Source organism: Mirounga leonina, unplaced genomic scaffold, assembly GCF_011800145.1.
Source record: "Mirounga leonina isolate KUSES-001 unplaced genomic scaffold, KU_Mleo_1.0 Mir_97, whole genome shotgun sequence".
Lineage (NCBI taxonomy): Eukaryota > Metazoa > Chordata > Mammalia > Carnivora > Phocidae > Mirounga > Mirounga leonina.
Window position 1 is genome coordinate 2727822 of NW_023270889.1, and position 15200 is coordinate 2743021.

At 37.8% G+C, this 15200-nt stretch overlaps 1 protein-coding gene across 1 annotated transcript in view; it reads right to left on the bottom strand.

The window, feature by feature from the left end:
• LOC118006533 (ciliogenesis and planar polarity effector 1-like) overlaps positions 1-15200 on the bottom strand; it is a 145687-nt gene that overhangs the window by 51838 nt on the left and 78649 nt on the right. The window contains 8 exon segments of the mRNA XM_034999214.1: positions 945-1111; positions 3159-3929; positions 4116-4409; positions 7283-7475; positions 9672-9749; positions 10997-11076; positions 11820-11902; positions 14761-14924. Coding sequence (XP_034855105.1) covers positions 945-1111; positions 3159-3929; positions 4116-4409; positions 7283-7475; positions 9672-9749; positions 10997-11076; positions 11820-11902; positions 14761-14924 — 1830 coding nt within the window.

Genomic DNA, 15200 nt, shown 5'->3' on the forward strand with positions numbered 1-15200 from the left:
TGTTTGAGAGAGAGAAAGAGAGAGTCCAAGCAGGGGGAGGGGCAGAGGGAGAAGGAGAAGCAGACTCCCTGCTGAGCAGGGAGCCCGATGCGGGGCTCGATCCCAGGACCCTGGAATCATGACCTGAGCCGAAGGCAGACGCTTAACTGAATGAGCCACCCCGGCGCCCCCTAAATGTGCAATTCTTAAAGTATTTTCTAGACTCAGTAGTAATCTACCAGTCAATACATTTTTGAATACCCATTATGAGTAAAACAGCATAAATGCTCTTCATCAGAAGTCACAGCCTTGCTTTTTACATGCATGTTTCTTAGTGTCCTGAAACACTTCTAATGTAAGAATCTGGAGGCTATGGTAAGATGAATAACAATATTACTTCAGTGCATTAGATAGTACATGGAATATTGTATGAGATACCAAATATTTATCCTACAAAAAGTAAACTGCTCATAATGTTACAGAAAAATATAAAAGAGGGGCGCCTGAGTGGCTCAGTTGGTTAAGCGACTGCCTTCGGCTCAGGTCATGATCCCAGGGTCCTGGGATCGAGCCCCACACTGGGCTCTCAGCTCAGTGGGAAGCCTGCTTCTCCCTCTCCCTCTCCCCCTGCTTGTGTTCCTGCTCTCGCTGTCTCTGTCTCTGTCAAATAAATAAATAAAATCTTTAAAAAAAAAAGAAAAATATAAAAGAATCTTCCAGCCTATGAATTCCAGTAAAGAATTCCTTAATAAAATGGAAAAAATATTTCCCTCTCACACTATAGGAATTTTCCTCATCACAAGATGTGTTCAAATGCATGACACTTGATAAGAAAATTGAATATGCAGTTGTGCATAGGCTGGGAGGATGAACTAGATAATTTACCTTTATAACTATGATATTTTAACCAATAATACATTTGCAGGTAAGTGATATTCTCAAATAAAATTTCACTTAAAACTTGCCTTTTTTTACTGTCCTTTCCTTGTCTCACTTCAGATGGTTCTATTTTGACATTTAGAAGCTGAAGGTGTCCAGAATCGCCTCGTTCAAATAAATTATGTGTTAGTTTCTCTTGGCTTTGTTTGAATGCAATGAGGTTTTCAAGTGGAATAAGTTGTGGGTTTTTGTACTGTAAGAAATAAAGAATAATTTAAAATTACAAACCTCAATTATATGCTAATAAAAACTGAGAAAAACATTTGTTTAAATGAAGTTAAAATATGCGAGAGATAGAACATGTTAAGATAACAAATTAATTTGGCCCAGTAAGATGAGTATCCAAAGCTTAAAGAATAAATGATTTTAGAGGACGAGAAATGCGAACTGGGTCGTCTTATTTCAGAAGCTAAGCTAGAAGTCCTAATCTTTTTCTTTTCTATATTAAAAATCTTCCTTATAATTATAAATAAAATACATAATATCTGGCATTTGACTTAAAATTCTTTCAAACAGGGAAGATACAGAGAAGTGGAGATTATGCATGGAACAGATTTAGCAGTATGTTTAATAATAAGTACTGATGTCAGGTGATGTAACTTGGGGGTTCATTATACCATCCTAATAAAATTTCTTTTTTTTTTTTTTTAAAGATTTTATTTATTTATTCATGAGAGAGAGAGAGGCAGAGGGAGAAGCAGACTTCCCGCAGAGTGGGGAGCCCGATGTGAGACTCGATCCCAGGACTCCGGGACCATGACCTGAGCCGAAGGCAGACGCTTAACCATCTGAGCCACCCAGGCGCCCAATAAAATTTCTTTAAGTCCCTCTCAAAATGTTTACTTTTCCACACCTTTAATCTTTTCTTTTCTGTTCATAGTATATTCAGAATAAAAGGCATGATAAGTACTTCCTCTAAAGAATGACCATTTCTTTTCCCAATACTGTCTTCAAATCTTAAAATTAAAAGTGCACCAGAGCATGAATTATTCAATTACCTTCCTAAGATGGTACCACTGACTTACAAAATTAGAGCCTAAACAATATGAATTTCATAAATCAAAGCTTACAACTTTAGAGAGGATTCTGTGGGTTTATAAAGATTCAATCTTTTTAAGTACTTTAAAAATAAACCATTTTTAAAATATGCACAACTATTTATAGATCTGCATCTATTTAACAGTTTTAAACTATAACTGAAGGCAATCATATCACAATTACTTGGAATATTAATGCATGTGTGCACATTTACACACGTGCCCTCCCTTTCTCTACACACACACACACACACACACACGACCCACATGAACAAGAATACTGGTCATTTTGTTTTATTTCTTATCTCTTCTCTGAACAGAAGAAATACCTACGAAAAAGTCTCACGAGGGACGCCTTGGTGGTTCAGTTGGTTAAGCATCTGCCTTCAGCTCAGGTCATGATCCCAGAGTCCTGGGATCGAGTCCCAAATCGGGCTCCCTGCTCAGCGGGGAGACTGCTTCTGTCTGCCTGTCGCTAACCCTGCTTGTGCTATCTCTCTGACAGATAAATAAAATCTTAAAAAAAAAAGTCTCACGAATTCTAGTATTGCCATACAAGACAGACCTAACAGCTTTAAAATTCCTAATCACCATTTTATTTATTTTTTAAAAGATTTTTTGGGGCGCCTGGGTGGCTCAGTCGTTAAGCGTCTGCCTTCGGCTCAGGTCATGATCCCAGGGTCCTGGGATCGAGCCCCGTGTCAGGCTCCCTGCTCGGCGGGAAGCCTGCTTCTCCCTCTCCCATTCCCCCTGCCTGTGTTGCCTCTCTCGCTGTGTCTCTCTCTGTCAAATAAATAAATAAAATCTTTAAAAAAAAAAAAAAAAGATTATTTATTTATTTATTTGACAGAGAGACACAGCCTGAGAGGGAACACAAGCAGGGGGAGTGGGAGAGGGAGAAGCAGGCTTCCCGCCGAGCAGGGAGCCTGACATGGGGCTCGATCTCAGGACCCTGGGATCATTACCAGAGCTGAAGGCAGACGCTTAACGACTGAGCCACCCAGGCGTCCCGCCTAATTACCATTTTAAACTAGAATTTTATGTTATTTCCAATAACAGAAGCATTATTTTTATTAATTTTTAATTTTTTTAGAAGCATTATTTTTTTAAAAAGAAATGTGTAAGAGCTTTTCATTTCATGTGTAGTATTTATGGTATGAAAAATGCAGGACTGCTTTTGCATCACTCTGCAAAAATCATTACCGTGTTTTTGGGGTATAGGCATGAATGAAGTAATGACAGTCTTGGGTATTTTCTTTCTTCTGCTACAGTTCTGGTAGGTATTGAGGGAATTGTTACTGATGCTCTTGAGGCAGAGGAAAATATATAAGGAGGTTTAAGTTGAAGGTGCAATAATGGAAGTCCAAAGGAATTCTGAGGAGATATCTCAAGGGGTCCTGGCTTAACATCAAGTATTTTCCCTGGTTTTATAAATACTGAAGAGTCCTGTTGAGGTGTCAAGTTTTCTTGACCAACATACTGATCCAAGTTCACATGCTTAGTGATTTCTGTAATTACAGTTTCTGGCCATTTCTTCTGCTCAACTGCTTTTTTTATGGCTTCAGTATTATAGTGGCTCAAACTCAGATGGGACACTGAAGTGGTGTGCACTGTTCTCTGTGGCAAAGGAGGCTGGAAGGAATCTGATAATCCCCATGCCTCTCTTGGCTGCGGCAGGAGCCTGAAGGGAACTTGTGGAACTCTTCCTGTATGGAAGGAAAGGGACTTAAATTCATGCTTAGCCTGAAACTGAAGCAAAGGAAAACCATCTCCAGGTTTGAAAGTTTTTGCAGCTGGGATGAGTCCAGGTGTCTTCAGGATGGCAGAAGATGGAGACAGAAGGTGGAGGGGAGTGTTTCCAGTAGGAGCTGGAGACAGTGCAGCGGTTGGGAAGCTTGGAGATGTTGGAGTCAGTCCTGTGTTGGGAGGCAGGCCTTCTAACTGACATAAAGGAACACTCCCATGTGGAACATTCTGGAAGAGAAAAAAAAAGCTATTACATAAGTTTAGAATATATTACAAACTCCTTATTTTGTACATGATGTTCAATATATTTTGGAAGGAGTGAAATGTAATAACTGCCAAAAAGTTATTTGCTCAAATAACAAAAAGCCAACAACTGAACTACTAGAACTTTAATGATATCTTTAAATGTATTACCTGTAAATTTCCATTACTATTCTGATCAGACTGCACAATTCCTTTATGGCCGTGTGGACTCTTCTTGCCAGGCTCTGTGGTGTACTCGCCCATGGACTGTGGTTTAATAAAAGATCTCTCCTTAAAATTTCTACTGGTGTCATCAACATCACTACTCCCTCTTGTGGGGTTTGATACTTGACTTCCCACCAAAGGCACGGGCTGAGGCTGCTGTAGACGTTGATGTATATCCGGGAGGTTAGTAAAGGATGATCCTACTATTTGCATTAGGCTCATGAAGTTGATCTGTTGCAGCTAGAATAGAATAAAAATTAAACATTTTAAAATATAGTGAAAAAATCTAAAGAATCAACAACAATCATCTGAGTATTCCACCAACAGTCATACTTCCATCTTAAAATCTGTCAGACCCATGAATGCTGAGCAGGAAGCAGAGCTGGGAGAGATTTTTTTAAAAAGGAAAAAATAATACCTTCCTGTTTTCAAGGAGCTGTCAACTGTAAATATAAACTCATAATGAGCCTTGGGACTATCTATAAAGCACTTTACATAAACATCCCAGAGATCATAAAGGAGTGATCTGATGGAATGGAATGAGGATAATTAAAGAAGTCCTAAAATGAGTGTTTTCAAGAAAGAAAAAGCAAAGATTAGCAAACAGGTGAAGAGTGAGGAATTCCCCTGGAAAGGCAGACGAGGTGAAAGGCAAAGGCATGCACCAGTGGTTGACAAACTGCTACATGTTAGAATCACCTGAGAAGCATTTAAAATTCCCCATGGCCAGACCACACCCAGACCAATAAAATCAGAATAGCTGGGGATGGAAGCCAGGATTAGTATTTTTTAAGATGACAAGGTGTCTCAGTGTGCGGACAAGCACGGGAACCACTAGCATAAACGCTGGCTTAGTGGAACAGGAAATTAATAGCAGCTATCATGAGAGGACAGGCAGTGCAGGAGTTCCCAAGCTTGAGCATGCAATCAGAATCACCTGGAGGACTTGTGAAAGCACTCTTTGCTGAGCCCCATCCCCAGAGTTTCAATAGGTCTGGGATGGGGCCTGAGAATTTATATTTCTAATATCTAAGTGATGCTGATGCTACTGATCCAGGGACCACACTGTGAGAACCACTGGACTTAGGAGTGTACGAAGGGAAAAGACGGAAGGTAAAAGCTGGTGGTGGGTCTTTCAAGCCCAATAGAAGAATTTGCACTTAATGAAACATACCGGTAGGGAAACACAGGTTAAAAAAAATGTAATTTCCCTTCAATTATTAAAAAAAAAAAAATGCTGGGGCGCCTGGGTGGCTCAGTCATTAAGCGTCTGCCTTCGGCTCAGGTCATGATCCCAGTGTCCTGGGATTGAGCCCCGCATCAGGCTCCTGCTCAGCGGGAAGCCTGCTTCTCTCTCTCTCCCTCTCCCACTCCCCCTGCTTGTGTTCCCTCTCTCGCTGTCTCTTTCTGTCAAAAAAATAAATAAAATCTTTAAAAAAAAAAAAAATGATTACAGAAAAAAAAAGAAAATAAAAATCACTCATTATCCTATCCTCAAAGATAACTAGTACTGACATTTTTAGTGTATTTCCATTTACTCTGTATTTAGACTGATTTGATATTATACAAATTGGTACCTGAAATTTACTGAACATTTCAAACCAGGAAAGTAATAGTATTAAAACAGCGTCTGAAGAAGAATGTCTTGAGAAATGTATATATAAGACAATGGAAGGGGCGCCTGGGTGGCTCAGATGGTTAACCGTCTGCATTCGGTTCAGGTCGTGGTCCCAGGGTCCTGGGATCGAGTCCCGCATCGGGCTCCCTGCTCCTTGGGAGCCTGCTTCTCCCTCTGCCTCTCTCTCTCTCTCTCTGTCTCTCATGAATAAATAAATAAAATCTTTTAAAAAAAAAAAGACAATGGAAGTATGAAGTTCTGAGTCTAAAGCTGGCTATTAGCTATAGAAATAGCAAGTACTGTACTGACATACAGTGTGGGCAAAAGAATCAGGAGGGCACAGAAGAACACTGGATATAGGTAGTGAAAAAAAGGCAAAGATGTCTCTCTAAGACAGTGATTCTTAATCCTTTGTGTGCGTCAGAATTATTTGGAGAATTCGTTAAATATACAGGGCAGCTACCAGCAAAGTCCCTTGGTAATCCAAAAAAAAAATTTCAGAAATGCTTCCAAAATTTTAAGCTGGTAGAATAGTTAATGCTACTAAAGGGAAAAGGGAAAGAAGGGACTGGGAAAAATCAAGATAAAGTCAGTTTCCATAAGTTTCATGAGACAGTGAGACATACTGAAAAAGTATTCTCATCAGGGCCCTTAGTTCAAAGAGAAAATTAGTGCCAAGCATCAGTATAAAAATGGTATATCACATAAAAGGATATGGAAGTGAGTGCAGAATACATGAATAGAGGATTAAATTTGAGGGAAATTAATGTTTAAGAAATAAAAGAGAAAAGGGAAATAACTTAAAATTGTTGGTAAGAAAAGGATAACCAATTGAGAAAAAGATGACAAAAATCAAAGCAAACAGTACTTTAAAAATGCAGCTGACAATTGCAAACCAAGCCAAAGTTCAGTTTGAAGATAAGAAATATATGTGACAGATTGTGTTAAAAAAAAAAAAAACAAACTTTGGCTACCTCTGAGCTAGAGTCCGCTGGTCTGGTTTGACTGTCACCCACCTGACTTTTGGGGGCAGCTCTGCATCCCAAAGAGCTCAAGTGTAAGAAGTCATTGTGAGGGCGCCTGGGTGGCTCAGTTGGTTAAGCAACTGCCTTCAGCCCAGGTCATGATCCTGGAGTCCCGGGATCAAGTCCCACATCAGGCTCCCTGCTCAGCAAGGAGTCTGTTTCTCCCTCTAACCCTCCTCCCTCTCATGCTCTCTGTCTCTCATTCTCTCTCGCAAATAAATAAAATCTTAAAAAAATAAAAATAAATAAAAATTTTTTAAAAAGTCATTGTGAGAAGTAAGTAGCTCAGCCTGGACTCTAGGCCCTTGAGTTAGGAACCTCTGAATAACAAATGAAGAGTGCCCAAAGCAGAGAAACCAACCCTAAAATTTAATTTCGATTTGGCCATTTCTAAAAGTTTGTTCATATTTAAAATCCTTACATATATATCATACGTGTAGATTTACTTGTTTATAGGGAGATGTGCTTACCTGAACTAATTTAAACATTTCATCTTGGAGCATCTGCCTAACAGAATCTGAAGAATCTGGCAATTGAGCCCTGGGTTCATTTCTCTGGGTCTGCTGAAGTGTTGGCCCAGGTGTTTGTGAAGCAACACTGACTCCATTTGATACGAAAGGTGGAGCTGAGGAAGATTTATCTTTAAATGCAGAGATCTGTGCACTAGGTGGAAGCATATATACAAAAAACACAATCAAGAAAAAACCAAATCAGATGTCTACAATCTGAATATTTTTATCTCACCTTTTTCTTCTAAAGGCTTTCTGGAAGTTTTCAGGAAATTTAAACCCTAAAGCTTATCACTCCATACTCCTTAGCCACCAGAAACATTTGTCATCAGCACAGTGCTCATGTGAATGCTGTTTTATTAAGGGAGATTTAACGTCTAGTCAGCCATGGTCCCTTCCCTATGGTGTTACAACCCAGAACAGTTCACACGTTTATTTGACTTGCCTGGTCCCTGCAAACATCTGAGTTTGAGACCATTACTCTGATGAGTTATACCAGGAGTATTTTTTGTTACTAATTTAATGATCCAGAATAGAGTTAAGAAAACTAGAGAAAGGGCGCCTGGGTGGCTCAGTTGGTTAAGCGACTGCCTTCGGCTCAGGTCATGATCCTGGAGTCCCGGGATCGAGCCCCGCATCGGGCTCCCTGCTCAGCGGGGGGTCTGCTTCTCCCTCGGACCCTCCCCCCTCTCGTGTGCTCTCTCTCTCTCATTCTCTCTCTCAAATAAAAAAAAAAAATAGCATTTAAAAAAGAAAAAAGAAAAAAGAAAAACTAGAGAAAGTATGGGTTTAAAAAAATGTTTAATTCTAAGATGGGTAGTGCAAACTCCTGTTGATCATTAAATGTGAAACAACAGCATTGTGAACATTTCATTTCCAAACAAATCATAAAGTTTATATTTATAATTAAACACTAACAAAAAATGCCTACATAGGAATAAAAATTAAAGATCAAAATAAGTTTTTGGGTTTTTTTAACTAAAATGATTGGGGATGATTCCTTAAATACAGCAGGTACTCAAATGTTTTCTAAGCAAATTGATTTCACAAACTAAATAAGGGAGCAGGTATTATTATATCCAACTAAATTGATCATTATCTCTAAAAAGAATATATTGAATCACATTTAGATTATTTGGGTTTACATTCATTCCCTTTCAGCAATATTTGCCTTTTATCAAGCATCTAATACTAATAAGCTCAGTAACAAAACTTTATTTGGCAAATCCATGAAAAACAGGCATTATAACTGACTTGCCTATTCTTTATTGTTTTTTTTTAAGATTGTATTTATTTATTTGACAGAGAGAGAGAGATAGTGAGAGCAGGAACACAAGCAGGGGGAGTGGGAGAAGGAGAAGCAGGCTTCCCACCAAGCAGGGAGGCCGATGTGGGGCTCGATCCCAGGACTCTGGGATCATGACCTGAGCTGAAAGCAGAGGCTTAACGACTGAGCCACCCAGGCGCCCCTCGACCTGCCTATTTTAAGACAACTTTATTGGCCTTTGTTTCCAACAAGTAGCAATGAGATAAATTCCAATAATGGAGAATTCTCCTAAAGTAAGGCTATGCTATGTTATCCTATTTCAGCAAAATTTCTAAATACTAAACACACTATTCTGTCAAAGAAGTTCAAAAGACAGAACTGGATGAATCTCTTCTATGAGAGAATTAAAAGCCTTTCATACACTATTAGAAATCTGTTAGAGGCTGAAAATAAGCAACTTTAAGTAATATATCCACTACAGTTGACCCGTGAACAACAAGGGGGTTGGGGGACCAACCCCCATACAGTCGAAAATCCACATATAACTTGACTCCTCAAAAACTTAACTACTCATAGCCTACTGATGACCAGAAACACTACTATAACAAAAACAGTTGATTTACATATTTTGTATGTTATATGTGTTACATACTGTATTCTTACAATAAAGTAAGCTAGAGAAAAGAAAATGTTATTTAGAAAGTCATAAGGAAGAAAAAATATATTTAGAATACTGTATTGTTTTTATCGAAAAAATTTTGTAAGGGGTCCCAAGTGACTCAAACCAGTATTGTCCAAGGGTCAACTATACTTCTTTTTTTCAGAAAAGACTACTCTAGAATAGTTTCTGTATATCTAAAACATAGCCGTTAGAGGAAAATATTCCAATAATAAACTTAAAGGTGTCAGAAATGTGTACCTACATTGCTCTTCCAATGCTTTGTGTTGCTTTCATTTTACTATTAATTTTTAGTCAAAAAATTTAGAATTATTTAAAAATGGCACAGTAGACATCATCTCATTCTCTTATCTACTTGTAAAATATGATTATATCAAAATGATAGAGTATACAAAAATTCTTACCTAGAAATTTCTGAACTTGTATCTACACAAAATGAATAAGGAACAGTGTGTTCAGGAATTGAAAAGGCTTCGATCATACTAGAATTAAAGATTAATAACTGATTAAGAAGATATTCTTCACATTTCCTAAGATACAGGGGATCTTATGCTCAACCATCTAAGAGTCTAAACATTCTCTAATCCTCTATAATGCTTAGCTCATAATTACAATCTGTTTATATTTGTCTCCATAGCAATTAGTAACAGATGTAAACAAAAAGCAAAGAATATGTCTGGATGACTGAACATATAACTTGAACACTGCTGACTGCCCAGCAGAAACAAAAGAATCTAACATGGGGAAGTTGAGGTTAGCTGGGACCTCAAATTCCACCTATGGCAGAAGCAGACACTTGGCTCAGAAACACTACAGAGCCCTCATTACATTTAAAACCGTAAAGATTAGTTTTTTATTAATAGAAGTATCTATTTGTAAAGGCACATCACATTTAAAATATCTTTTTGTTGGGCGCCTGGGTGGCTAAGTTGGTTGGGCGTCTGCCTTTGGCTTAGGTTATGATCCCAGGATCCTGGGATCGAGTACTGCATCTGGCTCCCAGTTCAGCAGGGAGTCTGCTTCTCCCTCTGCCCCTCCCCCCTGCTTGTGATCGCTCTCTCTCTCTCACACTCTGTCTCTCAAATAAATAAAATCTTAAAAAATATATTTTTTTAACTCTCCACAGAAATGAACAAAATTTTTATATTGAGAAGAGAAAGAAAACCTAATTATGTTGCCTCTGTTATCCAAGGTAGTTCTAAAATTCTAAAACTTCAAAAATTCTAAAAATTAAGAAGTCATGTCCCACCTGCAATAGATTAAAACTGCCTCTGGCTCTCCTTGAAGCAATAATATGCTAGCCAGGCGAATAGCCCTATAGTGTGCAGTAGTCACACCCTAACAGTGAACAATTACACAAACACATTGGGATTCATAATGGTTCTTTATTTGATCCAAGAAAAATGAAATCAATCTGACAAGGTGTTCCCCTAATTAGCAGCTGAATAAACTCTATTTACAGCTGTATTTTACTTTGATAAGGCTGATAGTGATGGGAGAACAAAAGGCATTTTAGATATCATTACTTATTTCACTCTACCAAGATTTAGAAGTCCATAATATTTACTGAAGATCATCATTTACCATTGCTATAAAGTTAAATTTCACTAGGAACACAATATCACCATAAAATATATATTGTATATTATGAGAAAAATAACCTCTTCAACAAATGAATCCCAGATGACAGTAACAATCACTTCCTTATTTCTCCCCCTTACTTACTTACCCTTTCTGTTCACTTGATTTTTTCTCCATACATGTCTTCAATGGTTCTTCCCTTACACACTGAGCCTCTTCTGTGGAATGCTGTTAAAATTAATAGTACCCAAAAAGAAAAGGGGTTATATAAATAGGTATTACTGTCTTAGGTGTTCTGAGTTTCACATTAACCACTCACTTGGAGTAACAACAGTCTAAAAGCAAGGGAGAAACCAAACATTAAAATGAATTCCCAGTGCTGTTCTGATCAGATTTTTAACTGTGTGAATTGCCTTTGGCCCATCAGCCTGAGGCTCTGAGCATATTAAAATACAAAGACAAACGATGTCAGTGGAAATTATTTACGCTACATTTAAAAATACTCTGTAAATTACATATACCCATCACTACATGATTAATAAGTACAATCTGAAAACAACTATAAACAGGAAAAACTAATCCCTTTTGAAGGAATTTTTTCAGTAATTAGAAATGTCTGTGTTCCAACTGAAAATGCAGTGCAGTTTTGAGAAAACAAATAATGCATAAAAGTGATATATGTGCAAAAACTGCATACTACAGCTGAATTATACATTCTGAATATAGAACACTTCTATTACTCTTGATTAAGTTAATTTACTATAGCAGTTTATGAAATAAAAATTTCATTACCTAAAATTATTAGACATCTTACTAATGACAGAATTTCAGTGAAAGAAAAATGCTGCATGGTCTGGCTGTTCTCTACAACCCACAGTGTACTTTTAAAAAGATAATAGCCTTGGTTGAATGATTAAATAAAAACACTTAAGTATTATTTAAATAACATTATCCACTATTAATTGACTTACTTCTTCTAAATGCTGTGGTAAAGTCTGCATGTTAATGGCAACAGTGGAACTTTTAAGACTTCCAACAGGTTCTTTGGTACCTTCTATAGGGAAACAAGGAGAAAGAGAAAAGTGACCATTTGAAAAAAATCAGTTTAGGGCGCCTGGGTGCCTCAGTCGGTTAAGCGTCTGCCTTCGGCTCAGGTCATGATCCCAGGATCCTGGGACCGAGTCCCTCATCAGGCTCCTTGCAAAGCAGGGAGTCTGCTTCTCCCTCCCTCTCTCTACCCTCCCTTCTGCTTGTGCTCTCTCTCTCTCTAGCTCTCTCTCTCTCAAATAAATAAAATCTAAAAAAAAAAAAAAGAAAAGAAGAAAATCATTTTGTTTTTTTTTTGTTGTTAACATTCCAAACATGTATAACCAATGAACATGGTCTAGGTTTCTTTTTATTGGTATTAACTTCAGAAACTTGAATACACAGATATTAAGCAGTATATTACCAGAAAGTTACAAGTAAACACAGATTATACATGCAAATTTCTGTTCAGAAAGGTCACATGTGCAGGTATATGAATTAAAAGCATGCGTCTAGATTATGGCCAAACTGGTTTTAAATGCAGAAATGTAAAATTACATCTTGAAATATAAAGAGATGGTCTACACACTTCAAAAATCAAATGTTGCTTATACCAGATGTATGACAGCTACAGGATTCAAGTGACAAGCAATAAGATCTCAAGAAATTAATACTGCTCAAAGAGAATGGGAATATTTTTACATTTCACTGAAAATACATGGACTACTAGAATATGAAATCTAGCAGGAACTTAGGGGAAAAACTTACAAAAATCTAAAGCCAATTACTTAGTATTTCTTATTACCTAAAATCAGTTTACTTTTTATAAGGTTCAGGAATATTACAGGAAACAAGTATAATGGAAGAAATATTTTCTATCCTCCTTATAAAAAGTTTTTTAAATTCAATTCAATTAATTAACATATAGTGTATTATTAGTTTCAGAGACAGAGGTCAGAGATTCACCAGTCTTATATAATACCCAGTACTCATTATATCACATGCCCTCCTTAAAGTCCATCACTCAGTTACCCCCCACACACACCCTCTCCTCCAGCAACCCTCAGTTTGCTTCCTATGATTAAGAGTCTCTTACGGTTTGTCTCCCTCTCTGATTTCATCTTGTTTTATTTTCCCCTCCTTTCCCCCATGATCCTCTGTTTTGTTTCTTAAAATTCCATATGAGTGAGGTCATATGGTAATTGCCTTTGTCTGACTGACTTATTTTGCTTAGCATAATACCCTCTAGTTCCATTCATGTCATTGTAAATGGTAAGATTTCATTTTTTTTTGATGGTTGAGTGTATTCCATTGTAAATATATACCATATCTTCTTTATCTATTCATCTGTTGATGGACATCTGGGCTCTTTCCATAGTTTGGCTATTGTGGACATTGCTGCTTTAAACATTAGAGTGCAGGTGCCCCTTCAGATCACTACAATTGTATCTTCAGGGTAAAGACCTAATAGTGCAATTGCTGGGTCGAGGGTAGCTCTATTTTCAACTTTTTGAGGAACCTCCATACTCTTCTCCAGAGTGGCTGCACCAGACTGCATTCCCACCAACAGTGTAGGGGGGTTCCCCTTTCTCCACATCCTTGCCAACATCTGTCACTTCCTGACTTGTTAATTTTAGCCATTCTGACCAGTGTGAGGTGATATCTCATTGTGGTTTTGATTTTTTTTTTTAAAGATTTTATTTATTTATTTGAGAGAGAGAGAATGAGAGACAGAGAGCATGAGAGGGAGGAGGGTCAGAGGGAGAAGCAGACTCCCTGCCGAGCAGGGAGCCCGATGCGGGACTCGATCCCGGGACTCCAGGATCATGACCTGAGCCGAAGGCAGTCGCTTAACCAACTGAGCCACCCAGGCGCCCGTGGTTTTGATTTGTATTTCCCTGATGCCGAGTGATGTTAAGCATCAACAGAACTGGAGAAGATATTTGCAAATGTCTTTTTTTTTTTTTAAGATTTTATTTATTTATTTGAGAGAGAGAGAATGAGAGACAGAGAGCACGAGAGGGAAGAGGGCAGAGGAGGAAGCAGACCCCCCGCTGAGCAGGGAGCCGGATGTGGGACTCGATCCCGGGACTCCAGGATCATGACCTGAGCCGAAGGCAGTCACTTAACCAACTGAGCCACCCAGGCACCCAATATTTGCAAATGTCTTATCAGATAAAGAACTAGCATCCAAAATCTATGAAGAACTTATCAAACTCAACACCCAAAGAACAAATAATCCAATCAAGAAATGGGCAGAAGACATGAACAGACATTTCTCCAAACAAGATGTACAAATGGTCAACAGACATATAAAAATGTTTTTTAAAAACACCTAGAGACAACCCCTCTTCATCAAGTGGATTCAAGATAAGCCTTGAAAGACCTCTTATCAGTGTGTTTAACGCCATGCAAAGTTCTAAGAGTTTCTGTTTTATCAAAGACTGCCAAGGAAAGGTTCACAGAATTGGTTCACAAAAATGAAGAGGCCCATGATAGTTACATAATCAAGGCAAAAAGCCCAAGAACTGTAAATTCAGGTTAAGAGGTAATGTGTTCAACATTTCATAAATATTATGCTTTTTTTTTTAAGATTTATTTATTTTCGTTGGGGAGGGGCAGAAGGAAAGGGACAGAGAGAATCTCGAGCAAGACTGCCCACCAATCATAGAGCCTGCCGGAGGGCTTCGGTCACAAACTGAGCCAAAACCAAGAGTTGGATGCTTACCCAACTGAGCCACCCAGACATCCCATGCTCTCTTTTTGGTTTTAGGCAATTGTAAACATACTAATTTAGATACAAGACTAAATAAATTATCTCAGATAATCATTCACCAACTTCAAATTAATAAAAGCCAAATAAAAAGATTAGCCAAATGAACTGACCTTCATAGTCTGATAGGTGTATTTCCATTTCCTCTTGGTTAAATGTTTCTACTTCTAAAAGATCCTCATCAATATCTATAAATTCTTTTTCACTATCATCAGTAACAGAAATAATCTCATCTTTGGTTTCTTTTATTTCAGGATTATATGCTTCAGTTGGCATTCTATTGACAAAAATAGAATTATAACTCGTTCTTAGAAACAAAAAGCTTGCTTTCAATTGATTCTGTTTACTGAAAAGGAACATTAGGTTTCATATTTATAGTGTTCTGTTTTTTAACCATGTCTGGTACATAGTAGAAGCTCAATAAAAGGCTGTTCAATGAATGACTAAACATCCCCATTTTTATTTACTCAAATTACTGGAATAATTTCAACCTATGAAATCTGCCATTCTCACAAAGGAATCTTCCTGCTATTAAAAACTCAACCTTGTTATT